The following is a 13599-nucleotide window of genomic DNA, read 5'->3' on the forward strand; positions in this document are numbered from 1 at the left end:
TGACTTATTAAAGTCATACAATACAGTTATCATGCAAATTATAGACCAAGAAAACATCCTAAAGGAGTAACTTCTGCATACTACATGAAGCTAATGCCAAAAATTCATTGTTATAGAATGTTGTGCCATAATTAATTCAAAAAAGGATTAAAAAGAAATAAGAATGTATTCATCGGTGGCTAGGAGCTATAATATTCTGTATGCCTGAGCTGGCTCAAAAATCCCTAAATCATTGATTATGGTTGGATGTTTTGTTTTGCACAGTCCTTCTCTAACTATCTTCTTAACAGTCACTGCTGCACTTATACACATGGATCTAAACTGTGATGATAACCTGAGAAGACGCTAAACTTTATTGTTAAATAATGATGTGTTTAGATATATGCTCTTCTTCTGTAGTAGAATTAGATATGTAGCCAACAAATAGATTGTCTTACCAGGATTACTCATGTGAATAAAGTTATTCATCTGTGAAAATTATGCAGTCTTAGGGTCCTCAGAGATATTCAAACTCTTCAGAAGCAAAAACCTTGCATTACAGTCTGCACAATGTCTAGCATGTTGATAGCTCCACATTAAGTTACTGCTTTCATATCCATTTAACGAAAAAAGATTTTTGTTTAAATAAAATCTATTCCATGCCCTTATTTTAAATAATTTTTTGTTTGTGCAGTCTGCCACATTTATTCTACAGCAGCTATAGGTCCATTTCCTTGATGACTTTTTGTCGTGGTTTACTTTTTACTTTTATGTGATAACTTTTCTACTTCACAGGGGAGTCCCGATATTGATATAATGCTACATAACTCCCCAAATTATTATGTGTGTGAATTACACCCAGTTGCTTGAAGCAGTGATCATCAGGCTGATGTGAGGATAAATACTATCATATATTGAATAAACCTGCCTTCACAATTGCAAATGATAACAAGGTTCTGTTGCTCCTGGGAAGGAAATCAAAGCAGGTCAATTTTAAAGAAAACTGAAAGCAGATATTTAAAAGACCAGCGTATCTTTATGGATGATTAAATGCAGCCTCAAATTATATTTATACCTAACTGTTATTCAGTATTACTTTTTCTCTGGAAATAAATACTAAAGCATTCTCTCTGTGCCCCCCCCCCCCCCCCCCAAAATAAAAAAAAAAAACCACCCTGCCAATCTACAGCTAGGAAGGATCTGTAAAATAGCATGAATAACAGTAAACTTTGCCTTTTGTTTTCTTCCTAGGCAACAAAAAAGCTAAACCATAATGGATCTCATTATTCCACCCCATGGAACGTTCACTTCATTTTTTGAATGAAAACATCACTGAAGACTCCACTAATTCTACAAGGCTGGCAAAAAATCCAAAGGGAAGCCAAAACCTTATGACAAACAAGATTGTTATACACAACAGCCATGAATTGCAGCTTGGGAGGTTCAGACTGGATGTTAGGAACAACTTCACTTCTGTAACTGCCCAGAAAAATTATGCAATCCCCATCCTTGGAGTTTTTAAACACTTGCACTAGACAAAGACATGGAAGGCCAGATCCAGTGTTGGGGATAATCCTGCTTTAAGAGGAAGACTGGAGTATGTGATCTTCAGAGGTCCCTTTCAACCAACATTTATTTGATTTCCATGATTATTTCTTGAAGTTAACTCCCCAAGACAAGAGCAAGGGAAGCCAAATAACAACAAAACTGAGTAACAGTCATGTTGTCAGCATAACATAAACCCCCGAAAGTTTCAGAGTAGTAATAGCCTGAAAGTCATAGAAGTATATAATATAACATATCCAACCATATTCTTTCACTGTTCTCTGCTAGGGTGCTCACCCACAAGGACTTTTACTAGCTCGGGCACAGTTTTGGATGTCAGCTCTACGTATTTGCTCCATACCTGAGACAGCAGCCTCTTTCCTGAGCACCATCTGAGTGACTGAGCAGGCAACAGTGTGCGTGCAGCAAAGCTTATCAACTCTGGATCAGCTTGAGCACTGCAACCAGGTACTTTGTACTGCATTCCTACTAATAGGAAAATTGTATTGGCATACCAAGACAACTCTGTGGATTTGGATATATTTACAGTTTAGATAGATGAGATTTCTGTCTTGGCAGGGTAGAGTTCAACTGTTGTGGACTACAATGCTCTTGGAACAAGAACAAAGGCAGTGATGCCATGCTGTGCTGGAGTTTGACTGGAGTTACCACTGTACTCAGAGCCAGCCCGGTGTCTCCACATGCTCTGGACCACACAACCATTTCACATCAAACACTGCAGTCTAGAACTAGCTTGGGCAAGTGAATCTGAAAGATCTATAAATCCTTATTTCATAACGTAAAAAGAATATCAGAATTATGGGGGCTACTTCTCACATGAAGGACCGTTTCTCATTTTTTAAAAGCCTATTCAAATTTTTAGTCACTATTCTGCAGCCTGGAATTCAACAAGGTCTATGTCAAAATATAGTGATTTTTTTTTTTCTTCAATTTCTAAAAGGAAACTTTACCCAAGGTATAAGATACTACAGACTTGGTAACATGGCCACCATCAACCACCTCTAAGGAGCCTCAGAATGAATCAGAACTCAGTTTGGGACTTTGGAAATGAAATAATGCCTCCTTGTTCTGAAGTACTTGCTTAGTGTGATTTTTTTAATGTCTTCAGAAAGTGTTAAATCTAACCCATTTCAGCTAGTCTGATCTGCTGCTAAATGCAATATCAGTATTTTGGCTGTTAGAAAACATATCACAGAAATAAAATTAAGTACAAAAATAATCAAAATGCCCTTTTTTTTTTTTTTAGAAGTGTTTTACTGATGTAACATTGTACGTGCTGTATTATTACAGTGACTTCCATTGTGTTACTACTAAGATGCTGTAACTATCTGTTAGGACTAAAACTACTTATTTATAATATTATAAAAATTTTGGACATATATCTAGTATGTAATCAGGAACATTGTATAGATTTTACTGAATTTAATTTTCCTTTATAATATAATTGAAACAGAACATCTGACATCTTCACAAGTCCTTCTTACCCATGTCCTAATTATGTAGCTACAGCTCTGGAAAAAACATCAGATCTTTATATGGAAACCATCTAGCAGGCTGGGTAGAATCACTATCTAAAAGCAAGTATAGAAATGCAATGGAAATTCGTATTTTCTCATCAGAGGTATTAAATACTCACTTTACAGAGAAACACAACATAGCATTTCAACATCTAGCAAGAAGTGACAACGTTGTCTGTGTTCTTACTACTACAAAGAGAAAAGAAGCAACCAAATGAAGCAGGTACATTACCAGGATAGTAATGTCTTGTTTTAAAATTCAATGCATCTTTTAAACTTCAAAGGATAAAGTGAATGTAGTACTGTTTATCAATCTGGCATACTTTTTTCTAATTCCCACATCTTCTATCAACATTTCCTGAATAAATAAGTAATGAAGAAACAATGAAGCAGCTAATAAATACTATCAACATTGAAAGGATAAAGAAATATTAATTCTTTCATGCATAACTGTTAAAATCGGTCAAGATTTCATGTCACTTGTGAAATATGTGTGTGACCAAAAACTCAGCTCAATAGTATTGAGCCATGAAATGAAACCTTAGAGACTTCTTTTTGCAAGTGGCAATGAACAACCTCACTGAAAGGATTCTTTCAGCCAGCTGCTTTAATGTAGTTAGCCAACTTCCCAGTTTAAAGACAGTCTTTGCCAACAAAAAGATATCACTTTCATGCCTGAGTCAGACAAACAAAATATGTCATGAACAAAAGTTTTATTTATTTTTAATCTCAGCTGGGGTTTAGGTTTAGTTTTCCAAATCTCAAGCAGCCAACAGGATTTGTTTTAGGTAACAGATTTGTTTAAATTGTGGCAGTTCAGGAAAAGCAAAAAACATTAAAAAATACATTGTGGCTATACAAAAGGAAGCAAAACGATGATACTATGTAAGATGAATACTATCTATTATTCAAGAAACTTTTGATCTGAAATATAATAGCTGGTTTTGTGCACTTTTAAAAAAATGTAGCAATTAAATTAATAATCACTGAGTTCTGACTTGGCAGTTTTCAGGTAAAGCTATTTTTCTTTAACTCTCTCTTCCCAAGAAAAAGTGCCCAAATTTAGAAATAATGAACAAACAAATGCGCTTCCAAAACTTTAATGAATACAATGTGATTTTGACACAACATTAAACAGGGTATGATATAAAACTTGGAGAACTGACAGAATCACAGAATGGTTGAGATTGGAAAGGACCTCTTGAGATCATCTAATCCAACCCCTCTGCTCAAGCAACCTGCTAGAGCAAGTTGCCCAGAACCGTGTCCAGTCAGGTTTTGAATATCTTCACAGATGGAGACTCTACAGCCCCTCTGGGCAACCTGTTCCAGAGTTTGACCACCCTCACAATAAGAAGCATCTTCTTCTCTTCAGACTGAACTTCCTTTTTTTTTTCAATTTGGGCCCACTGCCTCTTGTCCTGTCAGAGGGCACTACTAAGAAAGTTTGTCTCCTTGATTTCTTCCCATCAGGTATCTATACACATGGATAAGATCCCCCTGAGTCTTCTCTCCTTCAGGTTAAACAGTTCCATCTCTCTCAGACTTTCCTCACATGAGAGATACTCCAGTCCCTTAAACATCTTTGTAGCCCCTTGCTGGACTTGCTCAAGTAAGTCTGCATCCTTCCTGTACTGGGGGGCCCAGAACTGGACACAGTATTCCAGTTCAATAGGGAATATTGCATTCACTCTGCAAAATATGATCATAACTTTGAAATTAATTTTGCAATGGCTATCTACGGAGCAAATAAGGTTTCACGGGTAGCAAAATTGTTGTGAGGTAAATGAATGTAATGAAGCAAGAAGATATAATGGTGGTGTTCTCTTTGGATAGTAAATGCCAAAGACAAAGGTAGATAGGGAAGCCAGAGGGAGGGCATGATCTAAGCCAACATAACCTCAGGGAGACAACAAGGGAGTAGCTATGATCATCAGACTCTGAAATCTGGCCATCACTTCAAATTGGGAAATGTTGTTTTCTTGCTCTTGTTCTCCTTACAGGAATGTATCTGTGACAGGATGACTTTATTTTAATAGCGGTTAAAGTTGACTACATTTTTCATTTAATGAGCAAAGCTGATTAGAAGCAGGGTTTAAAGAAACCAGATAGTTAATGAGTTTTTCTTACAGATTATTAAGACATATTCACAAAAAAATTAATTTCACTTGCTCTGACTCAGTAAGAATGAAAGAGTAAAAGTAGGTCTCAGAGTCTCTCTGTGAGGAATTGATGTCAGAACAAATAGAACTGGGTTATTTGTTTCAAGAAGTAGTAGTAAACCTGTTTAGATTAGGTGGGGGAAAAAAAAAACCCAAACCCAGAGATTACGCAGATCATCTTCATGAATCATTAGTAGATTTCAGTATGCTTTCCTTGTCAGTTAAAAGAAATAAAATAATATTTAATATCAAATTTTTAACCTTTATAATAAAGAGTGAAAAAGAGAAGAAAATTAGTTTCTGCTACTGAAAAGACAACATTGAAAGGAAAAATATTAAGATTAGTAACCAACCATGAGTGCAACATAGGAGATAACAAGGTACTTATTAGTGAAAAGCAATGTCAGCTTTACTTGGCAGTAAATAGCAACAATATTGAATATTTATTTAAACATATATTAAGTAAGCCAAAATACAATACCTGCTCAATGATATTCACCGGCAGAGCAATTTCATTTAAAAGCACACTGTGCCTCAGCTTGCTTTACTTCTATTCATCACCAGTTTGAAGGATACTCAGCAGAAGAATAATATGTGATTCTGCAACAAACTGAGCCTGACTGCTTCCATGTATGTAACTCTGTAAAATAAAAATGAAAACCAATCCTCTTTACAACAAAGAAATCCACTTACAATGGCACAACAGGATATATGAGAATCAAAATGAAACCTGTTTTGCTGAAAAATACAGACAGCAACAGCTACAGGTGAACAGCACAGTTTATGTATGTACGTTTAGTAAAAAGGAGTGTTAAACCCAGCATATTTAGGCAAAGCACATATATACAGTGAATGCAATGTTTCATACACAAGTGCATTATGCTGGGCTCTTTTTCACACTGCTACCTGTGTGGAATAAAGAACATGCATTTATTTGCTCAGGAGATACAATTTTTGAGAAGGGAGGTGATGAAATCAAGGACATGCCTCAGCATGGTTTTGACAAAACGTAAAACAGAACCTTGCCTTTAAAAAAATCAGTCTATTTTAGTCTTACTCAGATTGAGTGAAGTTTCTTCATACAAAGTCTATTCCATCTTTCTCCATGAAGGTACATTTGTGTCCATAAAAAATCCTAACGCATAAAATGTCTTGTTTATATAGAATTGTAGTAAACGTAACCACAGATATTAATACTAAATGTAAACCTAACATAGTCTACTTTTTTTTTCCCCCAAAATAATTACTGTTAATGGGCTCATTTTGTATGTTTATTATTAAGAACATACAGTGTGTTATTAAGAAGTTGTGTTTATTGTTAACTATCTATGATAGCAGAAAAGGAAGCAAAAATTCGAAGGACTGCAAACATACAAAAAATGAGGGACATTCTCTCTCTTCTTCTACTACATCAGTTACAAACATTAAGTATAGCTTGTCATACTATTCTATGTGAAATTAAATATATCCATGTTCTCAAAGTATTATTTGTATGTATTCTTGTTAGGCATAGATGCAATTTTCACCCCAATTAAAGAGAAAGAAAAATACTCACTCCTATTAAAGTAAAGAAAAAGGAAAATTTTTGCCCTCCATACAGATTCAGTGTTTTGTTTGTTTATTTTTTAACTTATACATTTTGCTTGAATTAATTTTACTGTGAATAATTCTGCCTGAATAGCATCCTTGTCAAGATTCAAAACAATTCAGATTTGAAATACTCTGATGCTTCAGCATTCAAAAGAATGCTTTCATCTGCACTGGTTAAATTCTGGTTGATGGACTGTCAAAACATGCAGTCCACATGGTTATCTACTGTTTTCAAAATTCAATTATATTATGCTTATTCAAATAACCAATTCAAAGCTAAACCAGGCAAGAACTTCATGTATCGAAAGATACCATCTCTCAGAGAAGACATCTTTTTTCTTTAACAAGATGAAAATCATTGATCTCATAAGAATATCTCATTGCAGCATGATATGACAATGAGCCAATCTGTATTTCTTGATTTTTTTTTCAGGGCTCCTTATAAATCTCACGAAAGCTATACACACACACACATATATATGTGTACAACAAAGGAAGGAAATAGGAATATTTCACATTAACAAAAATTAATGATGAAGTTAAAATGCTTAATAGATTGTGTACTCTGACTCATTTGTGACAACACTCCTGCAAATAGTGACCCTCTGTCATTATTCCTCATGCAGCTAAAGCAATATATATACACACAGGCATACATAGACACTTGTAGGATCTGGATTCAACTGTACCTAACAGATGGTAAACTTCTATTTCTTTTTACAGTCATAGCACCAAGGTATAGCATAAAGCTTACAACAATTACAATATATACTGTATTTGTTAATACAATGTGAACTGAAATAAAAACAGAGCCTTTCATCAGAAAAGTGTAACAGGGTCTAGTAGTGCTATTTAGTTATTAAGTACCTATATGCATTTATACATAATCACAACTACTCTTTCTCTGCACACATGCTAAATTGTATAAAAATGAACATTGGGAACTAAAGAAATACAGTCTGTGTTGAAGAGCAACATTATTATCACCAATTAATAAAACTGGTTGTCACATGACTCCTAAGACTATAAATGCCTTCTGTATTTGTAAAACAATTAGATGAGAGATGTCATTTTTATTGACATGCTTTATACTTTGTTAAATTATTTTTCTCTTTCTCTTTATGGTAGCAATTTAATTCACCATAACACCATTGAAGGAACAGAATCTAAAGTATGTACATAAACACATATACATGCAGAGACTATACAGAGAAATCATTCATTTCCTCAAAATAGTTAACTGACATTAAATTGTTCAGCTTTCATCCTAATAGGGAGGAAGAATCTCACCTCCAAAAAAGTAAGTTTATGCTACTGCTTCTGATGACAAAAATCTGTCCCACACTGGGGAGGAATCACATTTTAGGTGCTAGTCTTCATCACCCAGCATAGTAACTTTATTTAAAAATATCACTCAAGTTTGCGTGACTTCTGATTTCACTTGGGAACACCAAATAACTACAAAGAATTTTGTTAATGAAACACGTCAGCTTCATAACTATCTAGCTGTCTAACCTGTACATTAATGATGTTTTTAAAAAATGCAAGCAAATACACTCTCAAATCTGAAAATTTCAAGCATGATTTTTCATTAGTTATTCACACTTGAAAAACTGACTGAAAAATTCTCTCTCAATCTGAAGATGATCAGACTTCACAACAGGTAAACCAAATTTGCAATGCTATATGTGTAGACTACTTACAATGCATCACCAAAACACCACAAAGAAAAGACAAAAAGCTATAAAAACTAATTAGATTGTTAATGTTTTTTTTAATCGTATTCTGATTAAGAAAAAACTTAAGTCTTGTCTACCTGAGAAGGCAAGTTTTTATATGTTACAGCAGTGATATGGTGATTTGATCTAAGGTACTAGCTGCATTGATATCATAACGATATAAGAAGGATATGGCTATTGGAAAGACATTCTCAATCAGAAATCTTTGCCTGCCTGTTTGTTAAATTCCCAAAGTAATTAGTTTTATTGCATGATGTATATTTGTCTCAGGCTTTTTTCATTTGAGGTTTTTCCAGGAGCTGTTTGAGAAGCTTTCAAGGTATGAAACACATCATCAGACCAGTCTCTCCAAAGATTAAGTCCTTATAAAGACAAAATCATGAAAACAAAGATATTCTCCTTACCACTATAAACTAGGTGACAGATAGAGTCCTAGCTACCACCCGATACTCAGTGTAAAGAAAAAAACATGGACTAGGTACAGTTTATTTGCAAATGCTGAAACTTCAACCAACAAAAAACAAACAAAATAAAACCTGAAACAAACAGAACCTGCCTAGAAGACCTGAATCAGAGACTGTAATTTGAAAACTAACTAATGAATATGAACTTCTGACTAAACATCTCATAGGGATTAAAGTTGTAACTATATTTCTTTAAATGTGAATTGCTAAAGGCATAGCCTTGCTTGCAAGGAAGCGGATGTTCTTTGATTTAGTTCTGGAAGCATTACGTGTATATTAAAAAGCTAGTAAGAGACAATTGTTACCTACTGCTCTGTCCCCAGAGAGGGGACAGGAATAGATAAATGTAAAGTGAGTAGCTACCTTAAACACAAAACCCAAGCTTCATCTTTATTTGAGAGGGCAAGAGATCTCAAGTTATCTTAAAGAGAGAGCATGCTAGTTGAAAGCCAGTTAGTTAAAATGTTAAATAAGGCAGATGTTTACTGTCCGGTATTGCCTTTAACAACAACAACAACAAAAAAATCATTTTAACTGTTAACTTCTTTGTTCTATTACAAACGTCCTTAGAGAGATTATTTTTTTAAAGTTACCTAGTAATAAATCTAACTCTTAGGCTCCTCAAATTGCTACCCCAAGACATTGTTCTCCACATACTCAAAACAGCAGCATGGTGCATCTCCTCTATAGTTGTGGGTCAGTCAGAGCGATGGTAGTGAAGAAGTCAAGAAAGTGAAAGACTGTTCCAGTGATGAAAGAGAACCAAAATAATTTGCATTTGACAACATAACGTGAATCACCTGAATTTATGACAGTACCTCACCCCATTTCTAATGAGGAATGGATCTTAACCACTTCAAGAGGGAATTAACAGGGTGTGTTTTTTCCACAATGAACTTTCAGACCTACATTCTAAACAACAGACGAAAATCAGAGTAGAAGTTTTCAGATGACAGAAGACCAGTAGTTAATGTAAAAATGATGGCAAAAAGCTCTTCTTGAAGGGAGAATAGTGAGAACCGTGCAGCATTTGTCCTTGTATCTTTCCCTGCAGGTGTATGACGACACTGTGAGCCCACTTGAAGCATAGATTATATTTGTATGCATACATATTTATGCAAACGTATGCATACACACCAGTTTTGTACACTGCAATGGCCACTGACTCATGAAATTTTGAAATTCATGGCCATCTGTGGCTCATCCTTACCTAAAATAGAACACATTTAAAGACAGTATTTTTTTAAGAAATTTTGACAAATTAGATTTTCAACAGTTCACAAACAGTTTTCTCCACAATTTTTTGTGGTTCCTCCTAGCTTTTCATTGGGTAAATTTCTTGAAGTTATATCCATACAACCAAAATAAAGGATGTGGTCACATGTGAGGTTTCTTTATTTTCATACTGCTTCTTTTTCTCTATAATAAGATTGCTGAGTGACCTACATGGAAGGTGCATATTCTCATGAAATTTTATTTGAGGCTACAAACTATTAAGGGACTGAGAAATAAGATTTCTGGGTTTTGTTATCTTTTCTGCTTTTTGACACTGAATCCATTTAATATTTGGAAGCTCTGTGAAGTCTATCTGGCTGCAAATGCTCTAAGCAAATGATTTAAATAAATTAGAGAATAAACTCAGTAGTTCTCTTTCATTTAGAGGCATCAAGAGGGAGGACCAGGCAAGATGCAAAGCTAAAGTCCATCAGAAGAGATGCAACCATGGTTTGAGCAAAAGAGCTGTACAGCCACACGATGGATAAAACAGCAAATGCCACGCTGACAGGACTAATAGGGGAACCAAAGCATGACTGACACTTTGAACCAGGTCCTTTTCCAGCTTTAACATTCTCCTATCTCCGGTCTGATTCCACAGAAGCAATTTGAATTGCTAACTGAAATAATCATGTCCCCAAATCTGGCCATTTTCTTTGGCAGTGACAAACAACTATTCAATGCATGCACATTTCTACAAAGCTGTGTTAAATATTTATCTGCTATTCATAAACTCATTAAATATTCAGTGTTATTGAACTGCAGATGGTACATATATATAATCCCTCACTAGGATAGTCAAGGATAACAACAGTGTAATATATTTTTAAATTTCCCTAAATACAGCATATGCTTGTGATTTCCCTTCAAGAGTGATAGTTGTCATGGTTCAGTAAAATACTTAAGTGTAATCTGTGCTCTTTCTGTTAATGCAATGTAAATAAAACAGAAACAAAGTAATTGGAAATAAGGCCTCTGTGAGTTATATGTTAATTCTTAAGGCAATCCAATTAACTTGTGGAGTACCCAAGGTCAAAACTGAAACATGATTTCAGGTGCTCCAGTACTCTTTCCTAAAATAAACATTATGATGTTTATTTTTTGTGGGTATGTGAATGACAGATGCTGGGGTGGAAGGACTGGATTAAACTGAGTTGGACTTAGTAATAGGATACCATACAAAGCTACTTCAGGAAGTATTATCATTTTGGATAACTAAGAAATAATTTGTCCTGAGCATACAAGACATGACACACATCTAGTAAAGTGTACTGGAAACCAATCAAAAGCAGAAAATTTTGATAATGATTATCATTCTTAATGATAAACTGAATTGGGATTGCATGTTGAAGAAACCTCCAGATGGAGACTACCCCTGGAGGAGACAACAGGCCAAATTCAAGGTAATATGCGTGGAGAGAGGTGAAGCAACACACTAGTTAACTGCCCCCAAAGAGAGAGAGTTACGAATTCCACATCAATAGGATAAACACTATTAATTTTTCTTCCTTTACTACGTTAACATTCAGGCTGAAATTCATCAGAGAGGGGAACATTATGGAAGGCCATGGATTACTTAATTACATGGATTAAGCCTTCACAATAGCCTATTTCAGTTAAAGTCCATCAATTTTGCCAAGAACATGTATCAGCTATAAGAATTTGCAGTTTTCTCTTCATTTTGAGGGGAAAAAGAACCCCATAACATTCTTTATCACATGAGTTTTATATGTTTTAAAATTAATGTCTAGGAGTAGCATGACTTTCATCAGTATTTAAGTATTTAAAAAGCAAAAGTTCTAAAACATTCTCTCACAATACCATTTATACAACTTACCATTGTAAGTTTCAATTCAGAAAAAAAGGTTAAACATGTTATGGAGAACAAATAGTTCATTCAGTAAAGCAAACACTTTGAGACCAAACACCAAGGTATATTAATTTAATGTTTTATTGTGTGTTTTCACAATCATATGCATATTTCTCCAGACAGGTTTTTTTTTCCATGTGAACTATGTAATACTTCAAAAGCAGCACCTTCCCAGCAAGATTAAGAATAAAACCTTCTGCAGCTTTCAGAATCTTGACTCTTTTACACCTGTTTAAATAGTATGTTTTCTAAAGAACAGCATAGTTTCACATAGCTTCACTTGAAGCAGTGTTCTCCAAATATGCTTATTTCTTTACTACGTAGTAGTATTTATTCAGTTCATACAGGCAGAGCAGAGTTTTAACTTGCTTAAGAACCCAATAGGGGACTTCATATGAAGTTATTAGCCTAGGCAGGTCTGTGAAAATCTGCAAATAGAAACCTAATGTAATTCCCTGTTTTCTTTCCATCACAGAAGATAGTATTATCTGCTGGGGATAGTACACGTACAGCAGCCTATTTTCCCCGTAGTAGCCAGCCCTCAAAAGCCCTCATCATGACCACCGATGTGAAAAACATGAGATGATGCTGGTTTGGGTCTAAGTTGTTCACGTGTGTGAGAACAGCTACCAACTTAGAACATCTGTTAGCATATGGACATGATTTGCCAAAATAATTTTAAACCTTTTTTTTGACGGGGGATGTAATATGGGTACGAGTTTATTTTAAAGAACTTAAACAACACTGAAACTGAGTAATTTATATTTATATATACTTCGTACATAATAATATATGAAGTAACATCTCAAAAACTAAATAAATACAAAATGTCTTGACTCAAGTTCATTTACTAAACAACTTGGAAACCTCTGAGTATTCTAATCACATATCAATTTCCAACAGTTAGGACAATATGCAAGTGTTTAATAGGGCAATTTCTTTTATTGTAGATATTCTTTTATTGTAGATACCCAGTTATAAAAGGGCATATCTGCAAATAATGCTTAACTGCTTCAAAATTTAACATAGTATTAAACACAAAATAAATCTAAACTCACTTACTGCTAACAGAAATCCTGAACTAATGAATTTGTGTTTCTGGCAAAATGAAGACCACATATGACTATAGTAAGAAATGGGCAGCCAGCTATTTGAGCCAGTAGTTTTTTCAGGGATCTTCATTTTATTTAACAGTGAAATAGGAACATTTTAGTTTAGCACTAACCCACTTGAAATAAACACTTTCTTTCAGACAATTATTTCTATGAACAACTCCAACTCAAATATAAGCCAACAGAATGCCACTCTGGTGAAAATTTCATTTATTATATTCCTAGCAAGCAATCACTCTAAGCAATGTCTCTAAGTGAAATCCAGTCCATCTCAGATACAAGCCAACAAGACCAGGACTAAGAAAACAGCTCAGGTGCATACACC

The 13599-nt window shown here is 34.7% G+C and overlaps 1 protein-coding gene across 1 annotated transcript in view; it reads right to left on the reverse strand.

Moving 5' to 3' along the window:
* TUSC3 (tumor suppressor candidate 3) overlaps window positions 1–13599 on the reverse strand; it is a 136223-nt gene that overhangs the window by 19876 nt on the left and 102748 nt on the right. The window contains exon 7 of the mRNA XM_010570055.1: window positions 5801–5864. Coding sequence (XP_010568357.1) covers window positions 5801–5864 — 64 coding nt within the window. The remainder of the gene's footprint in view (window positions 1–5800; window positions 5865–13599) is intronic.

The sequence above is a fragment of the Haliaeetus leucocephalus genome, unplaced genomic scaffold, assembly GCF_000737465.1.
Source record: "Haliaeetus leucocephalus isolate CR32 unplaced genomic scaffold, Haliaeetus_leucocephalus-4.0 Scaffold284, whole genome shotgun sequence".
Taxonomy (NCBI): domain Eukaryota; kingdom Metazoa; phylum Chordata; class Aves; order Accipitriformes; family Accipitridae; genus Haliaeetus; species Haliaeetus leucocephalus.